We start from the raw sequence: 25,614 nt of genomic DNA, 5'->3' as shown, positions 1-25,614 counted from the left end.
AAGTCTGGGCCCAGAGCGACTAAATCACAGTCCAGGGGCGGTTCCATCTAGGAAGATCAGGAGAAAGGTCCTCTGCAGATATGGAAACAGGATGGTTTCCTCCTTGCTTTCCCATGTGGTTTACTCTTGGTCCAGCCACAGGTGGGGCTTGCTCAGCATCTCAAGATGGGAAACTCTTAGAGTAACCCTGTCCCCTCCCCCACTCTCCTGCCTGTTGCCTCTCACTCTCTCTCTCTCCTCTCTGTTGCTTTTCTCAAAATCTAGTCTTGTTTGTTGTCTCAAATTGCTTTAATTTTGATTGACAAATCCTAAGTGTATGTATACATGGGTTAGAACGTGATGTTTTGATACATGTTTACAATGTGGCATGATTAAATCCAACTAATTAATGCATCCATCATCTCAGCCATCCTGTCATTTGTGATACTGTGGGTGAGTTCTGAGGATGTTTTGCCTGGTGAAATTAACCAGCCACAGACAGTCCAACACTGCATGCCATATGTGGAGTCTAATAAAGTTCATCTCCCAGAAGCAGGGAGGATGGTGGTGATGAGGGGCTGGGTCTGGGGAGGGAGAGAGCTGGGATTTGATCAAAAGGTGTAAAGTTCTAGGTGAATAGTAGAACCAGCTTTGAGTGTTCTGCATGACAGGGGGAGTATAGTCCTACATAGCTCATTTTGTGTTTCTCTCTTTGTGCTTAAAGGCTCTGGTAGTTATTTTGTTCTGCCTGGGTAGCCCAGGAAAGGGCCCTATGCTTAAGGTCAGAGGCTAAATAACTGTGGTTACATAGGAAAGTGACTCTTGGCATGTGATAAAACCTACCACAGGCATGGCACCAGGTCTTGGAAACTGGAGGCTAAGTATCTGCATACAACTGTGTGATCGTTGACTTTGTCCTGTTTTATGTTTTTGAAATAGGGTTTTGCTATGTACCCCTGGCTAGTATGGACTCCACTGTATAGACCAAGTTGGCCTCAAACCTGTAATAATCCTCTTACCACCCCCTCTCTCTGGGGCTGGGGTCACAAATGTGTGCTATTATGATTGACATGATTAACTTTATATTTCAACTTGACAGGGCTACTCAGCACACATATATTTAGTCAAATGTTCTTCTGGGCCTATCTACAAGGGGCTTTATGGATGGCATGATTTGATTCTGTAGATTTAATAAAGACAATTGTCCTGCCTGAAGTGTGTGCACTTTACCCAGTCAGTTGAAGCTAGAGCAGGATGAAAAACTAAATAAGAGAGAACTTCTCCTGCCTCGATGTCTGCAGCTGGGATGCTGGTATTTCTCAGACTTTAGAATGATTGGAGACATCAGCTTTTCTCAGGTCACAGCCCACCTACTCTTGGGATGGAAACTGTACCATTCAGTCTCTGGTTCTTAGGCCGACGAACTCAGCTGGAACCATACTTCAGCTTTCCTGGGTCTTCAACTTCCTGCCCATAGACTTTGGGACTCCTCAGCCTCCATAATCACATCGGCTAATTCCTCTTTAAAAATATTTAATTTTCAGTTGTGTGCATATGTGTGGGTCCATGTGTATATGAATGCAGGTGTCTGTGGAGTCAAGAAGAGGGCATAAAACCCCCTGAAGCTGGAGTTTCAGGCAGTTGTGAGCCACCTACCATGGGAGCAGGAGACCGAACTCAGGTCCTCTCCAAGAACATCAAGCCCTCTGTAGCTGCTGAATCATCTCTAGCCCACAAGCCAGTTTTTAATAATAAATATCTTGGGAGCTAGAGAGATGGTTCAGCAGTTAAAAGCACCCGATGCAGTAGCAGAGGACTTGGGTTCCGTTCCCAGCACCCAGCACCTACATGGTGGCTCAGAACTGTCCGTAACTCCAGGTCCAGGGAATCCAATATCTTTTGGCTTCCACAAGCAACAGGTAATCATGTGCTACATATACATATATACAGGAAGAATACTCATACATACAAAATAAAATATTGCAATCTGAAAATAAATACACGCACACAGAGACACACACAAATACACGCTCCTCTTTTTCTGGAGAACACCCCCCCCCCAAACCTCCCATTGACCCCTGGATGGATCAAACTCTTCTGGCCCTGGTCTCCCTTTTTCCTATGGGCTGAAGGTTGAAAGTTGCTCCCTCTCTATTGAGCTTTGTTTCAAATGGATATATTCACAGTGTCTAAAAGGAGACTTAGAGGGGTACCGTGAGGCTCACGTGCGTCCCCTGCTTACTAAGAGCTGGCTCCTTATCTGTAAATGAGAATTCCTTTATCAGTTTCTTGGGGCCATGAAAGGCTGGAATGAGGTGAAATATATTTTAAAAAGCCATAGCTTTTTATCTGTAATATTATGGCTACCCTGAAGCAGGCTCCTTAACAGGAAGTGAGAAATACAGGGAGAGGCTCTTAGAGCACCCTTCACTGCCACATTCAGTCCTTATTAGCTCCATCAGCAGATAACTCCTTTGTTATCTTTTGTCTGGCCTCATGATGTTCACCTTCAGGATCTCCCATGGTTCATTTTCCACTAGGACTTGGGAAACAAGATCCACAAAAGAAGAGGTAAGATACAGGAAACTTGGGAAAGTTTTAGGCAGATACTCACATGACACTTTTTTTTAAAATTTTTTTTTTTTTTTTTTGAGACAGGGTTTCTTTGTGTAGCTTTGGTGCCTGTCCTGGATCTCACTCTGTAGACCAGGCTGGCCTCGAACTCATAGAGATCAGCCTGGCTCTGCCTCTCGAGTGCTGGGATTAAAAGCATTTGCCACCACTGCCTGGCTTACATGACACTTTTAATGTATCTCTGTAGACTTGTCCTTTGTGTCTTGACTTTGTGGAGGAGACTAGCAGAACTGGAGGAGTGAGTGTGGAGGGAAGGGCATTCTAGAAGGGTTGAGGCTGTGGTCCCTAGTCTAGTCTGTTGGCAGACTTCCCTGGATGATGCTCCCCTGATATTCATCACCGTCTTGCTCTCTGGTTCTCTCACATCCACCCTGCAGCTCTCACCCAACACCTGGAAAGAAAAACACTGCCGCCCAGATGCCTTTGGTTGTCCAGTACTTGGTGCCTTTCCTAGGCATCTGTCACCATTGTGACATCCCTGCCAACAGACTCCTGGTGCTCTAACTTCTTACAGACTGTCACCCCCACCCCCAGCACGTAGAGATCTCACAGCTTTAGCAGTGAAGACATGTGCTTCATTGGTTTGCTCAACTTACTTAACCAAGGAATCCTTCTTCCATTTCTCCCCTTCCCAATTAATTCTCAGGTTACTAATACAAACATGGTAAATGTTAGTTTCTTCTTTACTCAAGAGTCTCATGAGGACCGATCTCTGGCTAACCCTAAACCCATTCTCACACCCTCCTCCTCAGTTCACCACACATGCATGCCCACGCACATGGTCACACCTTTACACATAAGCACTGTTGTGTGGCAACTTCGTCTGAATTGAAACATTCCATTCCAGAGGAGAACTCATTAAAACTCAGCAGGTTCTAAGGGGAGTTCTAGGTAGGACCTGGGAAATAGACAATTCACAAGTTTCAGAAAGGTCCTGAAACTTAACTAGATTCACAAAGCCCTCTTACCTCTAGGTTTGGTAAGCTTGTAAGCACTGCTGAGGAGAAGAAACTACCTGACCTCTTGAGATACCTGTGAATTGCACAGGGAGCTCCAGAGATTCAGCTTCTATGAGTCATCACCCATGCTGGAGTAGGCTTTGCTGTGATGTAGCTGCCTTTGAGTCCTACATGCTCCTATAAGTGGCCTCTCACCAATACTCAACCCCTCAAAAATTGGTTCACCTAGCTGGACTTTGGTGGCACCATTACTTTGATCCATTGTCAGCTTCTTATCTGGGACGAATAGATATTTGTTTACATCCCCCCAGGAACAGTGTCACAAAACACATGCACACACATGCCATGACTTGTTCTACAGTGGTTCTTTTTGCAGCTTTGGGTCAGCGTCAGATCAAGTTCTGCTCTGTCTTGAGGACTCATGATAAAGACTTTGACTTCCTTCAGAGAATATGAACCTTGCCCTTTCCACCTCCCTTTCTTCTTCCTGAATGTTGATAGGGATTTGATGCCTAGAGCTGTGATGGGTCTTACAGTGATGTAGTAAAGTCCAAAGACTCCCAGAAATGCCAGCTGTCAAATCGCTGAAGCACAGGGCAAACTGCCTCCCATCTTCCTGAAAGAGGACAAAAGCCTCTGTGGTGGCTAAGCCCTCCTGTGCCACCTGCTGTGGTCAAGCCCTCCTAATTACCATCTTGTTACCTGCAGCCAAAAGCATCCCTGACCCGGTACCTTAACCGACCAGTTTAATCTCTGGGTCCCTGGTTACAGCTTTTCTAACTCAACTACATTTTCTTTTGCTGATGTTTGCCCTTTTAAAAATGTACTTTGACCTTACCCTTTAAGACATAATTAGAACCAGACAGGGTTGATCTGTCTCATGCCAGGAGGATAAATCCCCTCAGACAGGAATAACCTTGAATAGCTCTGTTGCCTGCACACACGCAGCCCAAACCACATAGCAGTTTACTTTATTTTATTTACTTACTTATTTATATATTTTAATGCTTGCCCATTGCATCCTCAATCACCAATAAAATAAACATTTCTATTTAGATGCATGGTCTTGGCTGGAGAACAACACAGAATGCTTATGATAGAGAGCTGTGACTAAGGTTACATTAGTCTTATTGAGAAGGACCCGAGAGCAGGCTCAGGAGTAATTAACCCACACAGAGGCAGAGGAAATGCAGTCTCTTTGAGGTCAGACAGACCCAACTTACATGGCTCCTCCTCTGATTGTCTGTGTCAACCATTCTGAGCCTTCATGCCCTCCCGGGAAACTCAGAGACAGCACAGCTTTATTGGAAGTATAAAAAGAGATGATGAATTGGGAAGTGGCTGTCTTGGCATCTCTAACCAAAGGGGCAAGTCTTAGAAGCTTCTGGTGGAGCAGAGATGTCTATGTCTTCCAAAAGGAGCTGATGAAGGATGAAGGAGAGCTGAATCTCTCTCTCTGTCTTACACACACACACACACACACACACACACACACACACACACACACACACACACATACACACCTTACTCCAAAAAGCAGGATTGCTCACAGAAAGTAAATTTCCAGAAGCTATCTTTCATTGAGGACTAAGGCTATACCCATGACTGTGACATTACGGAAACGAAGACAGGTTCAGACCTGTGACAAAGGTCTCAGAACTCCTGGATTATTGGGTGCTAGTAGGGCCAACCAGTCTCACAGACTAACCAGAAACCATTAAGTTTCCGAATGCCTGACACTTACATGAAAAAACAAATTAATGACATTTAAAAGACACTTGCTTAGCAGGTCCCTGAGGAGATGATGAGTAATTTTTAAAAATTTGACTAGTTTGAACTTTTGTAGTGAAAAATTCCTTAAGGTGAAACAAACACAGAAGTGAGGGAGAGGTGATAAATGCCAGAAAACAGGGGATAGACCAAAGCAAGAGAAAGCATCTTGAGAGGAGTCCGTGGCCCCCACGGCTTCCAGAAGCATGTCTTCTCTTCCTCATATGGAAACTGCCAGGCAAGCAGAGGATAGGCCCTTGTAAGCGATGGTTTGCATAGTCTCAACTCAGAATTTGCATAATTCAAGAGTAACCTTGAGGGTGAGTGCTGTGTTCTTGTCTTTACACATGGAAGATAAAGGGGTAGAGGTCAGATAGACACCTGCCACGTACACTGTGGGTGACGGAGGGAGGTCAGGCACATAGGGACACACTCTGGGAGTCTACATGTATGAAAAGCCTGGACAAGCTAATCCACAGGGACTGGAAACAGGTCTTTGGTTTGCTAGGATAGGCAAGGCTTCAGGACAGAGAGATAGCTCCATGGCTCCAGTGTTTCTGTCTGGGTTGGTAGAGATGTCCTAAGGCTGACCATGGTAAGAACTTCTTGGTTTTGTTAATATAATGCAAACTATCGAAACATACATTTCTCTTGTTCTATCCCCCCTTTCTTGTTTTTGCTAAATGTGTATGAGGGTTTGTCTGTCTGCATATCTGTGCACCATGTGCATGCCTGGTGCCCACAGAGGCCAGAAGAGGGCATTGGATCCCTTGGAACTGGAGTTACAGATAATTGTGAACTAACATGTGGATGTTTAGAATCGAACCAGGGTCCTCTGCAAGAGTGGAGAGTGCTCTTAACTGCTGAGTCATTTCTCCAGCTCCTGAGCCATACATTTAAATGTGTCAGTTGGAGTGCTGTATGTCATATGAATGACACAGCAGGAGAGTTAATGTATGTTACACACACACACACACACACACACTTAGATGAATTACTTTTGCATTACTGTGACAAAGATGTCTGATAGGCACAACTTTTGAGTGAGGCATTTCTCTTGGCTCACGGTTTCAGCCCTTTTGTCAGGGAAGGCATGGTGGAAGAGCTCAGAAAATGACAGCCGGAAGGCAGGCCACTCATACTATAGCCAACCAGGAAGCAGAGAGAGAAGCAGAGATCACAACTGGGAATAATCTTCAAGGCTCACACTCAGTGACCAACTTCCTCTAGCTGAGTCCCAGCATCTAAAGTTTCCATGGCCTCCCAAAGTGGCACCACCAGGAGAGGACCAGGCATCCCAGATGTGAGCCTGGGGGGGCATTTCAGATTTAAATCATAGCTATGCATATGCACGGGGAAGCAGGCATGTCCTCTGGAATGCAATTCTTGACAAATTCTTCAACTTTGGAAAGTACAAGTGTCTAAGGAAACCCACATCCAAATGAAAGCATACTGACATCTCTAGGCTTCAGCATTTCAAATTTGCTTAATTCAAACACATACAAAGTGCTGCCACAATGGGTTGCCACCAATTCTGTTTGAGGAAATTGAGGCTCAAAGGGACACAGATACAGGAGAAAGTAGAGTTTCTCTCCCTAGGTCTTCAGAGCTCTCTGGCCCTCCTCAGTCTGAAACTAGCCAAACAGTGCCCAGTGGGCAACCAGCAGCTGTATCTGCTACTGCCATACACACTGTGCTGGCTGGTGTGTGTGTCACCTTGATACAAGCTGGAGTCACCAGAGAGGAAGGAGCCTCAGTTGAGGAAATGCTTCCACAAGCTTCCGGTGAAAGGCATTTTCTCAACTAGTGATCAATAAGGAGTGCCCAGCCCATTGTGGGTAGTGCCATCCCTGAGCTGATGGTCCTGGGTTCTATAAGAAAGTAGGCTGAGCAAGCCATGTAGAGCAAGCTAGTAAGCAGTACTCCTCCATGGTCTCTGCATCAGCTCCTGCCTCCAGGATCCTGCCAGGTTTGAGTTCTTGCCCTAACTTCCTGTGATAATGAACAGCAATATGGAAATGCAAGCCAAGTAAACACTTTTCTCCCCAACTTGCTTTCTGGCCATGGTGTTTCATCGCAGCAGTAGAAACCCTGACTAAGACACATACATAGTCTTAGCCAGGTGTGAAGCTCAAAGCATGGTGTGCTCTTTCTGCTTGGACATTACTGCCATCTTTGGCCCATTTCTACCATCCTCATTTTGTAGAGGAGTTATGCAAAGCTCAGAGGTTAGGACATACTGAAGGTCTCACTCCCTCTCATGAAATTATGGCCTTAACCCAGGTCTTCCAGGAGTCAGAGGCCTTAAGCTCCTGATGAAGGAGGTAGATCTTTGGGTGGGGTCCAGTCATCCACTGACAAGAAGAGAAATTAATATCCCCTGGAAACCTTCTAGAGCCATCCTGACTTCCCCTGCATTCTTTTTTCCCCAGCCCTTGGTACAGAATGCTGAGGCCAGGGCATTGTCCCAAGTGGCAGCCACCAAATGGTGTGCATTACTGGAGTATTCCCAGGTCATCAGAACTAGAGTAAGGTCTGAAATCACAATGTAACAGAGCCAAAACAATTGTACCGAAGAGCACCTCTATCACAAAACACTGAGTATCTTATTATTTATTTTGAAACAGGCTCTTGTTGCTCAAGCTAGCCCCGAACTGGCTGTGTAAGCTGACCTTGAAGTTCTTCTGATCCTCCTGTCTCTGAGCTAGGATAAAGGTATACACCAACACATCCAGTTTATGTGGTGCTGGTGCTGAGGCTCAAACACAGGGCTTCCTGTATGCTGGGCAAGCACTCTACCAACTGAGGTCCACCCCCACCCCACCCCCCACCAGCCTAACTCTGTTTTTAACTAAGAAAAACATGTAGTGACAGACCTCAGAATTGCTTCTGAAAGAACTCTAAGGCAACAAGGGAGAGAAAGACCTGTTCTGCTCCATTAGAGATTTATTTTCTGACTATCATCCTGTGACTGGGGGTTAGACACGCATACGGAACATCACTTGGCTCCCAGTCAGCATAGACAATGGTTAAAAAAGCAAGCTCAAAGGCCAATTATCTGGGCAATAATTATTTGTTGTTGTTGTTTGTTTTTTTTGGTTTTTTTTTTGTTTGTTTGTTTTTTTGTTTTTAAGACAGGGTTTCTCCGTGCAGCACTGGCTGTCCTGGAACTCACTCTGTAGACCAGGCTGGCCTCAAACTCAGAGATCCTCCTACCTCTGCCCCCCTCCACCCCACCTCCCACACTAAGTGCTGGGATTAAAGACATACACCATCACCCCCTGGCTATAATTTTTATTGGTTGAGTGATACTGGCTGTGTTAACTGCTGAGATTTGGTCCCATGTGCTGAAAATTTACTGTAAGAATGAGTCAGGTGAAGAAGAAGCTAACTACTATTTTATGCAAAATTAAGCCATCAGGCAGCAGGGCTGGCCTGGTACTCCACAGGCAACAGAATTCAACCTCTTTTCATCTTTCATCCTACATTCCTAGTACATGGTTTTTACTCTTGAGACCACCTCATGGTACAAAGTGGCTGTCTGAGTGCTAGTCATCTTATCTGCATCCCAGGAAGAAAAAGGAAACAGGTGGTAGAAGGAAGATGTAAGCATACTCTTGGTAGCTGAGTTAGTTCTCTTCAGAATCCATCCCATAAGTCTAATTCACAGTCCATCTTACAGCTCATTGATTGGCACTTCATCACATGGCCATGTCTAGCTGCAAGGTAAGCTGAGCAGCACTGTTTTTATATGGACACTTTGTTCTCAGTATGCATCAATCTGTTACTGATAGACAACATACTAGATGCCGAGGAAGAAGTCAATGCTTCGATGGACAAGATGGCTTCCAACACTTTTAAGATTAAGATACTAAAACCAGTATCTACCTCCCTGGATTGCTATGATTCGTCAGTCTGGTGCACAGAAAACCCAAACAAAGACCTGGCAATGGTTTCATCAACAAGGTGCTCACAGGTCCTGTTGGCTGCATGCTAATGAGCATGCTTAGCAGAGGGAGATCTGTAGCTCAGCACAAATAGGACCCTTCAACATGTGGCTTCTCTGTTCCCAGCTGCAGATTTTGGGTGTCATACTGAAAATCTTTACTTCCTCTGCCTAGGATTAGGTCTGTCCACCTCAGTACATGAAAATTTTGAGCCAAATTAAGTCTTTACACAGGGACTACCTCTGGGCTTGTGGCATGGCTTGTGGATTCCCTAGTCTCTCCTCACTAAATGTCAATTGCACTTTTCTCTTCTCCATGGTGGCCACAAAAACATCATCCTAAGTAGAGACACTGTTCCAGGTGTCTGGATTCCCAGAACCTACCTCAGTCATGAGAAGAAGCCCCTGGATCATGCCAGTTTGATGATTGCAGTGTGGGTCAACATTTCTAGGTGAACTAGGGAAAACACTGAATTTGACTAAATTAATTTCAGATAAACATATACACAGACATAGACATACACACACATGTATACACATACACACAGATGTTCCTGTTCCCACCTCTGGCTCTAGCTCATAACTCTGGTGAGTCCATAAGCACATACCTACTCCAGGCAGAGAGAAGGTGACACTGTAGGTGTGATAAAGAAGGAGAGGAATTGACCAAAGAGCAGCGGGTGGAGTTTGATGTTAAGGGCTTGCTTAAGGGACCAGACAAAGGCAACATTGGAATTCTGAGGTGAGAGACTCTTCCTGATGGCCGAAATACAAGCCCCAGCCACCCCCAGAGGAAGCATCCACACTAGCATCCCCCAGAGGAGGCATCCACTCTAGTACCCCAAGAGGAAACATCCCCCAGGGGAAGCATCCACACTAGCATCCCCAAGAGGAAGCATCCACACTAGCATCCCCAAGAGGAAGCATCCACTCTAGTACCCCAAGAGAAAGCATCCATGCTAGAACCTCCAAGAGGAATCATCCAAACTAGCACCCCCCAGAGGAAGCATCCACACTAGCACCCCCACAAGAAGCATCCATGCTAGCACCCCCAGAGGAAGCATTCACGATAGCACCCCCAGAGGAAGCATCCATGATAGCACCCCAGAGGAATCATCCATGCTAGCACCCCCAGAGGAAGCATTCACAATAGCACCCCCAGAGGAAGCATCCACGCTAGCACCCCCCAGAGGAAACATCCATGCTAGACCCCCTAAGAGGAAACATCCACACTAGCACCCCTAAGAGGAGGCATCCAAGATGGCACCCTGATGAAAACCAGGAACCCATAAAATAAAGATTCACACTCTGGAAGGAAGAAAATGAGAATAAGCAAGAAAATACAAGTATTTCCCCAGACCAACTTTGGAGAACTCTTTGAGGAGAGTCAGCTTCCTGAATAATGAAACAGCTTTGGGTACTGTGTTCAGCTTGAATAAAAAATATGCAGCTGTAATTAGAGCAGGAAAGCTACAAGTCTATTAAAGTTTTTTTCTTTGATACTGGAAAACTCAATTCATGGCCTATATTTCATAAAACATACACTTGAAAGGGATTTTATATGCCCTTTCCCCATAGCAGACTGAATCTTTTTCCATTTACTTAAGACTGGAGGTGGGTCTATATATAAATCACTCAGGGCATCTTAAGAAAATACACCGGATGCTAAGGTGAAGAGCCTGGATCAATGGAAGCCGAGGCCCTAGACTCTGCCCTCAGAAGGGATTGGGTTCTCAGAGCAGTGGGGCTGTAGGAGAAGATGCCTCAAGGTGTTTGCTGGCTGATCGCCCAGCTTGCCTTGTGGACCCCCAGTTCCCCTTGGACATCTCCAGATCCACCACTAGGGGGCAGATATGGATGCATGGAGAAGACACTGAGTTTGGGCTGCAAGTGGCCTGGAAGGTAGGCCATTAAGGGGAGAGCATGGGAGGTGAATTTGATCCAAATACATTATATGAATGTACAAAATTCTGAAAGCATAAAAAATGAAGCAAAAAAAATAAAGATAGGTGCTGTTCTCCTCTCCCTAGTCCCCCCACCACCCCCCTCTCTCTCTCACACACACACAAATACACATAAGGAAATATTCTCTAGACTCTGAGTGGTATCTGTGGCTTCATGGTGGCATTGTGTTGGGTGAGAATGCTTCAGGATAGTGAGAGGAAATGACAGAATGCAGTCACTGGAATCACACAGGTCTAAGCTTGGACCCCAGATGTGTCACCCATGTCCTTGGGAGGACTAACCTAAGTCCACGAGATTCTGTGTGCTCAGTCCTACAGAAGTTAGGAGGGTTGCATTGACAGCTAAGGGACAAGTGGTCCCAGGTCTAACAAAGAGCAGTGGAACAGAATCTCCTCAAGATTCTCACTGCTTTATTCCAGGCAGGAGCATCATCCCCCTCTCCCAGATGGCTCTCAGGAGCATGCGCACTTTCAAATGACTACAGTGTGTATGATGCATTACCTGCTGAGAGGTCCCTGTGCATCTGCAGGCTGTGTGGGGTAGGACTGGCCTTAATGCACCTCCAGTCTCACTAAAAGCAGCATATCTACACATGGTAGGCTTTCTGGAGATGCTTACCAAAGAGATGAACAAATTACAAATAAACACAGACATTTATTTAAAAAACTGAATAAAATGAGTGCATTATAGTGATTCAGAATACCATTTGTTCCTTGGATGGAATTTATCAGTGGCCACCACAGTGTGTGCCTGGGACTCTGCCCAGTCCTGAAAACCTGGGGATGGAGGGAAAATAAAACATTAGGGGCCACAGGCCTAAGCTTCTGGCTTGGAAAGAAAACAGGAGGCAGAATCCAGCTCACACCTGGGGAAAATTTATAAACCTATTAAGGTTTACGGTACTGCTGTAATCCCATAAAGATGGCATCAGCATAATAATCCAGCATCATAAAGTGTCGCAATATGTAGTAATCTCCAATTTGTCAGGGGATCATCTCAGAAGTCATGTGTGACCTCTTGGTTCTTTCCTTACCACCTTAGTTTAGACTGGAGTCCTCTTACGCTTGGGGCACTAAAAACATTATTCATGGGGTTTTTTGATTTTACACATGCACATGTTTTAACCAAATCTAATCCCCATTCCTTCCCTCTCGATTCTTCCTATATCCCACCCACCACTTTTTCTCCCTTCTTCATATGCTCTCCTTTTCCCCTCCTTTAAGCCCACTGAACCCACTTAGTGCTGCCTGTATGTCCACAGGTGTGGGACTGTCTCCTGGAGCTTGAGTAGCTGCCAGGGGTGGCATCCCTGAAGAAAACTGACTCTTCTAAAATTGCTCTTGGTTCCCTGACACCATAGCTCTCCGCTAAGAAGAGCAAGCTATTATGTAGCAGTCAAAGCAGACTTTACCAGTCTCCTTCCAAATCTACCCAAGAGCTTCCTGCTACAGCTACAACATACCACAACTTAAGGAGTCCGGAACCAGGATCTGCAAACTGTTTTTGCAAGATCATCTATATACTTTAGTCTTTGTAGGATGTGTAGTCTGGGTCCAGTTACCTACATCTGGGTCCAGTTACCTCCATCAGACAGTGGCTTGAGTGTAGCCAAAATAGATGAATATGTCTGTGTTCTCATAAAACTTTATTTAAAAGAAAACAAGCAATGAGACAGATCTGGTTTGTATTTGTTGACTTCTGCTCATAGTGACTGTATCCTTGTCTGTCTCCTAGAACTCTCCAGACACTTCTCTTACTATGGCACTGTGAAGGCAATATAGACTCCATCTTAGACCACCTGCTGTACTCAGTTCTAGGAAGAACCTCAGGTATGTGCCATGACAACTAAAACATACAGAGCAGTATGCTCCTGTAGACATTTTGTCTTTGGTTTATGGCTCTTGAAGATATCTAGATAATCCTGCTGAGCAGTCCAGATGATCCTGTTCAGCAAGTTGTGGTTCCCTATTAAAAGTCTAACCCAACTGTTTCAAATGTGGTTTTGTGCCCAAAGTCTAGACCAATAGTTTCAGAAAATTACCCTGGCCCATATCCTTTCTACCCAATCCCAAGTTGTCAATTCCTGGCTTTTTTCCCCTATAAAAACTCTCTACGCCTGGGCTCATGGCCGCTGCCACATTTCCTTCCATCTGCCATGTGGTGGCCCAGGTTGAAGCTGAATAAAAGGACCCTTACATATTTGCATCAAAAACTGGCTCCTTTGTGGTCTCTGGGGGTTTTGTGAAACAGGTACACCACCACCACTCAGGTCTTTATAATTCCTCCACTACTCTTCCTGAAACATCCCTCCCCAATGCTCTCTTTCACTCACTATGTTCAGGGTCAATGTCACCTCCTCAAATCTCACTGTCACTGCATCACATCACATTTTTTTTTCTTGTGTCATCCTTTCTGTTCATTGTTGGATCCCCTGGAATTGGAGTTACAGACAGTTGTGAGCTGCTATGCGAGTGCGGGGAATTGAACCTGGGTCCTCTGAGTCATCTGGAAGAATTGCCAGTGCTCTTAACCTCTGAGCCATCTCTCCAGCCCCAAGATTCTATTTCTTGCATGACCAAGGAGAGGCAAGAGCTAACCATGTTCAAAGACCATTTTCATACCATTTATTCCTGGAATCTTGCCTTTGGGAAGTAGTCTCTGATTGGATTACACAGCTCTTTGATAACATTATTTTATGACCAACTGTACTCAAATGATATGATAATGACATTCTTCCTGGGATACACGCCTCTACCAAGCCTCTGGCTATGACTTGAGGAGACAGGCAAGTATCAGCAACTGTGCACCCCCTTCCTTCACCACAAAACCCAGGGAGAAGGCCATACTGAGACAGCCTTCACTTTGTTCAAATGCAGATCAAGACCCAGACGTAAAACCTTACAGCCATTGAGTAAAGCCAAGGGAAACGCATAAATGAAAATTCTCATCAGTATGTATATTCGTGAAAAGAGAAGCGATTATCTCCTAATTCCTGAGCTTAGCTGAGATATAGACTAAAACCCCTCTGATTACAAGAAGTGCCTAAACACGGATCAAAATGTAATAAGGCTTATCCTCCATCATGCCAATCTGACTCCTACCCTACGTAAATTGCTACAAATGTGGGTGGAGATGAGCGCTCCTCTGCAGAACTTATGACGTGTGTAAGGAGGAACAAGGGCTTTGATCAACAGGGGCTGGTTAACTAGACGACGGTACACAAGACATAGGAACCGAGTAGGCATTCGCTGATTGACAAACGTGGACTACAGACAGTGACTTGCTTATGACTAGGTAGAGTCTCACTTCTATAGACCCAGATACCCGCTTTTCACTGTGTAGAGATGCCCAGAGGGAACCCACAAATCAGCTGATAAAGATGGTTCGAGACAGGGTTTCTCTGTGTAGCTTTGGAGCCTGTCCTGGATCTCCCTCTGTAGACCAGGCTGGCCTCGAACTCATAGAGATCCGCCTGGCTCTGCCTCCCGAGTGCTGGAATTAAAGGTGTGGGCCACCACTGCCCGGCTAAATTCTCTTTTTAAAAATTCATGTTTAAGAAAACACTGTAAGGTGGCTATGGCCAAATACTCTGGACACTGTGAGATTGGCTGGCTGGGGCAGAAGATCAGGAAGGAGAACATGATTTGAATGTCTGAGATACCAGGGAGGAAAAACTGCCATGAGAAAAGAGGGCGCCACAAAAGAGGCTCTACTGCCACCAGCCTGTCCTGACTAAATAGGGCTAAATACTGAGCTAGGAATAAAATTTCAGTTTTCAACATCACAGCCATCCGTATGCTGAGCTGGATACCAAATAGCCACCGTTAGCATCACAGCCAACTTTACTTAGTTCAAGCCATTTTGCTGCCAAGACACGTTGACCTCTCAGGATGGACAATTGTCCCAAAGGTCAAAGGGTTTAGTTGTTTTCCCCATATCTGGCCTGGTTAGATTTCTTTTGAAATTAGACAGACCACACCAGGAAGAACCTGGGATGAAAATGAACAGGAGATAGCCTTGTGCTATCATCAGCTCTTCGCAGAGGGGTCTCCCTCTGTATAATAAAATGAGCTTCAGCTGCTACTGTGTTAAACATCCCATCTGGCTCTGGTGTAGAACTAGCCATGATTTCAGTTCATGTTTTTTTTTTTTTTTTTCCCATTGCTGTTTTCTCATGTGGGGAAGGACAGTGTCTGTCCCCTTCTTATGGTGCCCTCAGAGCTTAGTGCATGTTGGCACATTCAGGATGTTTGGGAGAAATATTGGAGGGGAAGGGGAAGAAAGTAGGGAGCGAGGTAATGTGGGAGTCATGGGGTTGTCAAGGAGGTCGGCTGATAATCTGGCCTGTCTTTGACAGTGTGGAGAATGGCAAGTGTTAAGTTACTTTTGTCCCAGGATGTCTCTCAAGGACCAGCTTTCATTCAGGATAACTAACGCCAACCCCATGAAGCTGCCTGGAAGCTTACATCCCAGGTTGCCTTCTTCACAGCTGATCAAAAGTTCTGGAAGCTAAAGTTGCCCTGGAGACAGTTTTCATTGCCCTTACATGTGCAGGTTGGATGGTGGACATCCCAGATCTCTGGTTCCTTGACTAGAATAATTCTAATTGGGGTTGATGGCTTTTCACACCACTTCCCCAGAGGCTTAACCTCCATGCGCCCACCCTGACAGCCTCTCTACTGCCTCTTGCATGACTAACTTAGTGCTTCTGGCCTTCCCTCCCCTGAGGCTCCATCCTTGTGCTTGATCCTCCCTTAGAGTATGCTGAGGAAGCCCCAGTGGTTGCTTGTGGTTAGCCCTTTACAAAGGCACCCAGGAGACCGGCAGGGATAAAACATGTGTGAATTGGTGTCAGTAGGGCACTTAGGGTCCTGGCCCAGGTGTCCTCTGGGAATCCTGAGGTCCTAGCCCTCTTTTCTGCCTTGGTAGATCTTGGGAACTGGCTAGCAGGTGGAATGGCTCCAGCCTGGATGTAGGCCCCATATATCAACACCTGTAACTATGAAAAGAACTAAAAAAAAAACCCCAAAACAAAAAACCCATCATTCTCTGCTGATGTACCTTCATCAGGAGTCATTTCCCAGAATAAAATCCTGGAGTTTGGTGCTGAACAGCTGGAAACAGTCTCCTGTCTGCACCTGCAGATAAATACAGGTGACCTTCCTCTGTGATGGATGGGTCCTGATGGCAGTTGGGTACACAGGGATGTGGCACTGATGCCTGGCTCACTGGGAGATGAATTCTCCTTCATACAGCAATGTGTCTCTTCACTTTCACTTTGCTGAAGGGAACAATGTCAGCACATCAAGAATAATCTCGGTATTAAGAGCATACCAGCATTTTCTGAGCATTTCTCAGAGTCTAAGCACTGCACATAACCTGCTGTCTCATTTAATCCCCACGTGCATGCTCTCAACTAGCTACTCTTCCATCGCACTCCATCTCACAGACAAGGCAGTTGAGGCTCCTAGAAGGTTCAGTGACTAGTCTGAAGTCTCACCTTGTTAAGAAACTGAGCAGGAGGCACTGAACCCCATACTATAGTGCTATATAGTATATAAAGTGCTATACCCGGAAACAGCTTCATAATGTGTGGAGTTACATAATGACAGTGGTATCCTTTGTTCATCAATGATTAAAATCTTAGGATTTTGGTGACAGGACAGTAAACAAGGAAGGTCTCTTTGAACACTAGGCTCTGTGAAGCTTTGTAGGCCACACCCCATGCCATTGGCCTTAGGTAGATGGGCTTAGAAGAAAATGATGAGATTACTAATAAGGGTCCCAAGGTCTCACCCTCTTTTCCCTGGAGCCTTTCCCATAAGGCTCACAATAAATCAAAAGGATTCAGGGAGCCCAGTTATTGGCCAGGGGGACTGTTCATTTTCTGCCGGGAGACGAATCAGTTCATCGGGCAGAACTGCACACACACAAACATGCCGCCATCTAGACCTTCTTAGAGTCTAGCTTTACCCTCAGAGCACAACATACCTATAAGCTGGGTGTCTCCTGGATCCTAGGCTCCCATGAGGTGCCGAAATGAATAAAGACTGTGCACACATGCAGATGAGGCTCTGAGCAGGAAGCCAATGCAGATTCTGCTGGCTGTAGACTCTAGGACTGAGCAGGGATGACTGACTGTGATGCCTAGTTTTTACTTGTCAACTTGTCACAGTCTAGCGTCACTTGAGAAGAGAGCCTGAGTTTGAGGAGATGTCTATGTCAGCTTGGCCTCCAGACACGTCTGTGGGAGGTTGTCTTGATTGATCTTGAGGTAAGAGGATGCACACTATTTCATGGGTTGGGTCCTAAACTGTGTAAGGGAGAAGGAAGCTGGTTACCTGAGCACAGAAAAAGACTATGAGACACTGTGGAGACACAAGGAGAGGAGATACTACGAGAGCATTCATTCCTTCATTTCCTTCTGCTCTTGACTGTGGGTGTGGCCAATGGTCACAGGCTCCTGCACCTGAGACTTCTCTGCTACACTGGACTATAACCTGGACTTAAAGATGAATTAAGCCACTAGGTTGCTTTTATTCAGGTTGTTTTGTCACAACAGATGTGAAACAAGAAAAGCATCCTATCATCAAAACAAGGCATCATCATCCCAATTTCCCCGTTGTCCTCCTGGTCTTTGGAAAGAAGGTAGCCAATTCCAGAGTGGTACATGGGAAGGCACTTGCAGCTCATAGCTCAAGACATGGACAATCTTCTGACTCTTGGTTTTCTCATCATCTGTGGATGAGGATTGCTTGACCCACCTCTCAGAGTAGGGAATAGTTAGTGGGGGAAGTATTGCACCTAAATCTCCCAGCACACAATGAGGACTCAGTCCAATGATGGGGGAGTCCAGTGGCTGTTTATATAGCCACATTTATGGGACAACTGAAAATACATGGACAGGGACTAGGGCAATGGCTCCATTAGTAAAGTGCTTGACACAGTGTGAAGACCTGTGTTCCATCTCCAGCACGCATGTGAAAATCTGGGCATGGTAATGTCTGTCTGTAATCCCAGTATTGAGGAAGTGTTGGCAGAGGGATTCCAGGACTTACTAATCAATGAGCATAGCAGAAACTGCCATCTCCAGACTCAGTGAGAGACTCTGCCTCAAAAAAATAATTGAGAAAGACCCAACAAAAGGATCAGGGAATGGTAAACACAAGAGAGGCAATCACTTGCATAAGTAGTCAGGTAACAGAGAATACATGGTATAACTTGAAAAGGTCCTCAGTTGGGGAAGAGGGTTAGAGGAGGGTGGAAGACCATCCACCATCTCAAAGCCCTGAGACTGACCTCCCTGTAAGTTTTCACAGGGTGCTAATGGAGTCTAGGCAGTTGTGCACTAAGAATGTCTCCACTACTGCCTTGTATCTACTTTCTTGACACCAAATCTGACCAGTTCCTTCCATGACTGCTCTAGAGCTAAACCTAGAGGCTGCTGAAAAAAAGAGAAGACAATGACCAGCACCATTCTGCACGCACAGAGGCATCCATTCCACATAGCCGTCCAAATCCTACACATTTTATTAGATAATATCAATCACAAAGAGAAGTGTGAGCTGGTTTATATTTCCTGGAGATGTGTCTGCCCTAACCGAATAGCTTTGTGCATTAAGAAATTCAACGTGCATAAAGGATTCAATTTTTCCTTGAAAATATGACAAGTATACAAAGCAATAGCACCTGAAATGCTCCTAAACTTTGCAGAAGGACATGGCTGTGGGAGGAAAATTGGCCCTCATCTCATCACATACACGTACTACACAGAGACTGGGGCATGCTCACAGCCCCCACCCCCAACCCCGAGGCACCATGGACTTCAATGCTGGGATCACGTTGTATTCATCCCATCCACATTCCAGCCGCTCACACTCAGGGTCTGGGGACCACACACAGGAAGAAGGAATCATTCTTTGCTCTGCTCACACTCTGCACTCTTCAATAGCTTTTTCCATCTATCTTGCTGACCTGTTCTGTCCCTCAGCTCCTTTAAGTACATTTCTGTAAACATCACAATCAAAGTTCAGGGTCTCTCTCATCAGAAGTCCCCTCTCCATCAAAAACAACCCCTGGAGAGGTGCCATGAGGCTGATCTGCCCAGACGTGGTCTGACTTACCTTCCCCTGCACAGGCTACACCTCCCCAGGCCTGTTACCACTTCTCTCCCTCCATCTCTCCCCCATAACATCTTTGGGGAACTCACGTAAATGTGCCATTATTTATATAAGAGCACATTCAAATCTGGGAGGGGAGATGTCTGCTCCTGCCCTTTTGGGGGAAGTGATGGAGAGCACAGAGACTAAGCTTGTGAAGCTAAAGGGAGGTTTGAGGCATCTTGCATATGATTATTCACCTGGTAGTCTGGGGAGGTTACCATGGCAACATTTCCAAAGTCTCCAGTATCTACATGTCATTGATACATCCCATCAATTCAACAAAGGGAGAGAAGCAGCCCAAGCTGGCCCCCGTCTCCTCTATGGCTTGCTGAATGACTGTTTTGCTCATTGTTTAGTCAAAGACTCAGAACCAGTGACAGGGACACCCTTAATATGGGGCTTTTTCACCCAAATGGATCTTAAAGCTTAAAATCAAAGTTGCCTCTAACAGGGATTGCTTTCTATTTTGTTCATGACCTTCACAGCCTTATGCTCACAAGTGACTTTTTCTGCTGGATGCTGGATACTCTAATTAGGATGTTCTAGGCCCCTAAAAAGGGGGCTCTAAATTCTAAGTCTTTCCCAGAGAAGTTAAACATGGTGAAAGATAGCAAGGTCCTGAGGCATTCTAGAGTCATTTTCATAAAAGTAGCTACATGTATTTCCAAAGAGAGAGAGGAATGCCCTGCCTTCAGCCCTTTGACTGAAGACAAAAGGTGTCTCTCCAAGAATCTTCTAAGGAAAAGGAAAAAGGTCCAGGCTGTCACCCCAACATTGTTCTTCTTGAAAGGCAATTATGAAAAGAATTCACAGAGCAATTTGTGTGGAGGACAGTTATTCTCATCAAAACTCCACGGGGTGCACAGTTATGCCTTCAGCCCTTGCATTGTGAGTGAAATGTTCACACAGTGCCCAACACTAACCAGGCATCAGAGTCCTAGATGGAGCATCACCCCTGCAGACAAGGGAATATATTTTCATAGTTTACAGTCCCCCAATTATGCTCTAAGTCTGATGCTTCCAGCCCTTGCTGGAATCCAGAGAAACATTAATGTTATTTCACATCAACTGGTCAGAATCGCCACTTTCAGGGCCACCATGCTGATGGCCAGCCAGTGTGACTTACCTGTGGGGGACCCTTCCATGACGTGGCCAATGTAAGGGCCTTCCCGAAAGATGGGTCTATTGTCGTTCTGATCGATCACGATGACTTCCAAGGGCACCGGCCCCTCCAGAGTTTTGCCACTGACGTCCGTGGTCTCTACAAACAGCTGTACGAGCAAAGAGATTGGGAGGGAAAGAAACCATTATTTTAAAAATCAAAGCAAGGTTCCCCAGGGAGAGTATGTTGTATCAATCATTTTATGAGCCTTTGGTGATATTCAAACTCTGGTTTCCAGGATGAGAATAGAAACTAAATAGTTTACAATAAAAGGTAAAGATCACCATGTGTTGCATTTCCCCTTGGAAAATTCACAATTAAATAATCAAATATGCAGAGAAATATAAACACACAGACACTCAGACAGACAGACAGACAGACACACACCCCCACACACACTACTGCAATTCACCATGGTTGGGAGAATGTGCTTACACTGTTTGTTTTTCCAACATCATTATCCTTAAAAGGAACATTACGCTAATAGAAACAATAGAGGAAGCATCGTGAACTGAGGGAACCCACAGCGTTTGCCTGCCGTCATGCTGAGGAGACACTCAGCTCAATACGCATCTAGAGGCACCCCTCAGGTAAGAGGGCTGGTGTGTGCAGGGCCCTGCTGGGACCTCAGGATTCCTGCCCACCCTTAAACAGCCAGGGACTTCACAGATCCAGGAATAGCTTCCAAAGGAAAGTCCTTCCAGATCTCAGCCAAGAAGGTAGCATGGAACTCAGCAATGTGGCTGGTCTGGAAGCAGAGCATACCACGGCATTCCCAGGGCATTGCTGTTGCCACAAGTTCCATTAGCTGAGCTTAGCTGGGCCTTGGTTTCTTTCGGCAATAGCAGTAGATTTTTGTTTGTTTGTTTTTTTAATACAACTACTCATCCCTCAAAGGGAACAACCGTGCACTCTGGTCAGAGGACACCACAGCATGGAGTCCCTTTACCAAGGTTCTCAATTCCTTGGTTTCTTAATTTGAGTCCTCTCTCCACTCAGTGAAGCTGACAAGATAATATTATGATCATACCTAGGAGATGTGCAGATGTGGACGTCAGGTGAGACCCAGTCTACATGGGTAAAGGGATCATTTATTTATTTATTTATTTATTTATTTATTTATTTATTTGCTTACTAACTAACTTATTTATTTATTTATTTATTTATTTATTTATTTATTTATTGCCAGAGCTGAGGACCGAACCCAGGGCCTTGTGCTTACTAGGTAAGCACTCTACACTGAGCTAAATCCCCAACCCCGGGATCTTTTATTTTTTTTCTGTTTTTCTTCAGCAGTATCAAATCCTCTCTGTCAACACACACACACACACACACACACACACACACACACACACAGAGGCACTAACATGCACATACACTTGCACACATGCTCCCACACACATTTGATTTCTTGGGCAGAAAACACCTTAGTTAAGAAAAATTCAAATGGACAAAGCCTGCTAGCATTGCACTCAGCTGAGATACAATAGAGAAAAAAGATACTGTTTTAAAGCTGGGGCTGGGGAGACATGGTTCAGTTAGTAACAGGGGCACCTGAATCCAGATCCCCAGAACCACATTCAATCAGGGCACAGCACCATGTGCCTGTAACACCAGCAATGAGAAGGCAAAGACAGGAAGATTCCTGGGTTTGCTGGACTGTCAGTGTAGCCAAATCAGTGAATACCAGGTTCAGTGAGACTCTCTTCCCAGGTAATTCTTTTCTTTTTCTTTTTCTTTTTCTTTTTTCCAGAGCTGAGGATCAAACCCAGGCCCTTGTGCTTGCTAGGCAAGCGCTCTACCACTGAGCTAAATCCCCAACCCAGTAATTCTAAATTGTGTCAAGTTGACTATTAAGACCAAGGATCACACCTTGTATCAGAAAATTGATACATGTATCAGGCCACCACATGTACCTATACACACGTGTGGGACACACTCATGAACATACTCCCACACAAAATCTGACATCCTTGTGAGTTTCACTTGCTGTTCTCATGTTAGGGCCAGATCACAACGAGCAAATACAGCCTTTCTGAAGGACACCACCCTCACACTCCAGAGGGGCTGTCAGTGTCAGAAAATCAATGCTGAGGGATGCTATTGCCTTCCTTCTCCCCTCCGGAGTGAGATGCCTCATGCACACAAACCCTCCCTTCGAAAATCTGAAACAATGTATTTGTTTCCTGTGAATCACAGGACGGATTCTAGTGGTTGTGTTCAAGGCTCAAAAACAAAGCAAGATAGGTACACACAGAGGCATGAGCCCCCACCCCCACCCATCATGTTTGAAGTGTAAAGCTGCATTGCAGAGCCCACTGGGAGAAGAATGGACAGATGGCCAACGGTGGGAAGCCACAAACTGGCTGCTCACAGGGAATGATGCCAGTAGCATTTAATGGCCGGTTTCAGGGCAGATTTGAGCAGTGCTCTCAGTGGTTAACTTGCCCCAGAATGGTGAAGTGTGACACACACCCCAGCTTCTTAAACCGTGGAGAGACCTCACACAGGCTTAACTCCTGAGACTCATGAAAACATAGTCTCATAACTACTAAAACCCAGGGTCTCATGATTCCTGAGACTCATGAAAACCTGAACATCACTAAAAGATTTCTGAATAAACAGTGGCTGAAAATTAACTAAATATCGAAGGGGTAATGAAGACAAGATCTTCTACCAGTGTGTGCCCATGTAACACCCTGCAGCTTCACTGAAGCCTTCATACTTTGAGGAACTTGCTGAAAATTGATTTCACATTTCCCTCCACTCTTCTCCCCAGAATACTCTTGAGCAGGGAGAAGTGAGAAATACTTAGATAGAAATATAGAGGGAGAGAGACAGAAACACAGGATAGTCTCGGGAGGGCCTGGGTCAAAACCCACCGGTCCCTTCTATCTCTTCTACCTCCCCCTAGCACAGCCAAGTGCAGACCCTTCCAAACACATGGTAACTACACATGTGTTCAATCCATCCCCTTATGCAGCCCTGCTGTGTAAAGCAAGCTCAAATCTCACTAGGAAACCTCTACACTGCATGGCACCCAGCTCCATGGCATGTGGGTCCCACATGCTCCCTGGAAAGCAGAGCCTGTACATTATTGGCTTTGATAGCTATGGTAGAGCTGAGGTACAACCCCACAGAGAAGAGGAGAGAGCCCTGCACATGGGAGCAGGTGACCTGCTACTCAACCTTCAGGTGAGTGGGACCCAGACTCTGAGCAGGGCCTGTCCCTTCTAGACCTCAGCATCTGTGATTGGCAAGGGCTTCCCATAACACCACAGATTGCTCTGAAGACTCCAGAGTGACACATGGGGGTCTCTGATAGGAGGATTGCTGTGGATATCACTCTGTGTAAATAAAGTTCTGATTGGCCAGTGGCCAGGCAGGAAGTATAGGCGGGACAAGAGAGAAAAGAATTCTGGGAAGTAGAAGGCTGGGGAGAGACACCGCCAGCCGCCGCCATGAAAAGCAACATGTAAAGACACTGGTAAGCCACGAGCCATGTGGCAAAGTATAGACTAACAGAAATGGGTTAATTTAAGAGAGAAGAAGTAGATAACAAACAGCCTGCCACAGCTATACAGTTTCTAAACAATGTAAGTCTCTGTGTGCTTTCTTGTTTGGGTCTGAGCGACTGTGGGACTGGCGGGTAAGAGATTTGTCCTGACTGGGCCAGGCAGGAAAACTCTAGCTACAGAGGATGGCTCTGGATTTTCACCCAAAGCTTTTATTTGCTTGATTATTATTATTTTTTTTGACAAAGTTTTACTCTATACTGCAGGCTGGCCTGGAACTCGCTATGTAGCTCAGGCTGGCCTCAAGCTCAAGGATCCTCCTGAGAGGGATTACAGGCATGAGTGACTGGTGATCACCCATATCTTAATTCTATTTTAAAGGGTGTGATTCCAGCCTGTTTGAGACATGGTGTGTTTTGTGTGTAAAGCCATTTAATCCAGTCTTAGCAGGCAGGGGAGATGATCCTGAGACCCTCAAAGGCATACTAGAGGCTGTCACCGGTTCATCATCTTGAGGCATGTGTGGTTATAGTAAGAGGAAGCATCAGCCAGGGGCCAAGGCAGACATTCAAGAGACACCCTCCACCAAAACTTCTGTCCCCAGCCACCCCACCAGGTTTTTGCCCACACTGCTCCTGAATCTATCCCTGTCTCCATCCCTGCCACTACCCCCTGAAGCTGGCTCTGCCTCTCTCACCAGGGCCACTGGAGAGGGCACTTTGGGGCTAACCATCACGACTGCTCTGTCTGCTCTGACCTCTTCACAATGTCCGTCACATCTCTAGTTCATCCCATGATGGTCACCTTCCAACATTTTCTTATCACTCCTCAGATAAATAGCAAGTGCGTGCGTGCGTGTGTGCATGCGTGTGTGTGTGTGTGTGTGTGTGTGTGTGTGTGTGTGTGTACCCAGGGCCGCTGTAAGAGCAACATATACTGTTAATCACTGAGCCATCTCTCCAGCCTCTCCATCTTAGCTTTGAGATAGATTCTCAGACTGAACCTACGGATCACCAATATGGCTAGACTAGCAGGCTAGTGACCCAGAGAATCCTCCTGTCTCTGCCTCCGTCCCTAGCACATGTTGCCATGCTTGGCATTTTATATGGGTGCTCTGGAGGTAAGCTCAAATCCTCATGCTTTGTGACTGAATCATCTCTTGAGACACATCTGATTTTACTTTGATAAGTCAAATCAGCAGCTTCACCCCAGCCCACTCCCACAAACTCCTTCCACATCACAAGGAAGTCCTCTTGTTCCTTACCAACCAACTACACCATCCCTTTTATCTCCTCCTCCCCAGGGCAGACATCAGGCAAGGCCAAAACCCTCCTCCCAAGCTGGGCTTCCCAGTTTCTTGCCCATCCCTCCCTTCCCAGCACAGACCCCAGGACTATCCTTCAATTCTTACAGACTAGCCAGGGCACTCCCGCTTTGGCCTCTCACGGTTAACCCTTTACACAGCACAGAATCTCCCTGCATGTATGCCTCTCCATGTCGGCCTTGACAGGTTCCCAAGCAC

General features: G+C 45.8%; 1 protein-coding gene across 1 annotated transcript in view; it reads right to left on the bottom strand.

Annotated features, from left to right (window-relative positions):
- Positions 1-25,614, bottom strand: part of Cdh13 (cadherin 13) — a 954,417-nt gene that overhangs the window by 317,561 nt on the left and 611,242 nt on the right. The window contains exon 6 of the mRNA XM_036188640.1: positions 20,542-20,686. Coding sequence (XP_036044533.1) covers positions 20,542-20,686 — 145 coding nt within the window. The remainder of the gene's footprint in view (positions 1-20,541; positions 20,687-25,614) is intronic.

This window comes from Onychomys torridus, chromosome 5 (genome assembly GCF_903995425.1).
Source record: "Onychomys torridus chromosome 5, mOncTor1.1, whole genome shotgun sequence".
NCBI classification, from domain to species: domain Eukaryota; kingdom Metazoa; phylum Chordata; class Mammalia; order Rodentia; family Cricetidae; genus Onychomys; species Onychomys torridus.
This window is presented reverse-complemented; position numbering and strand designations above follow the sequence as displayed.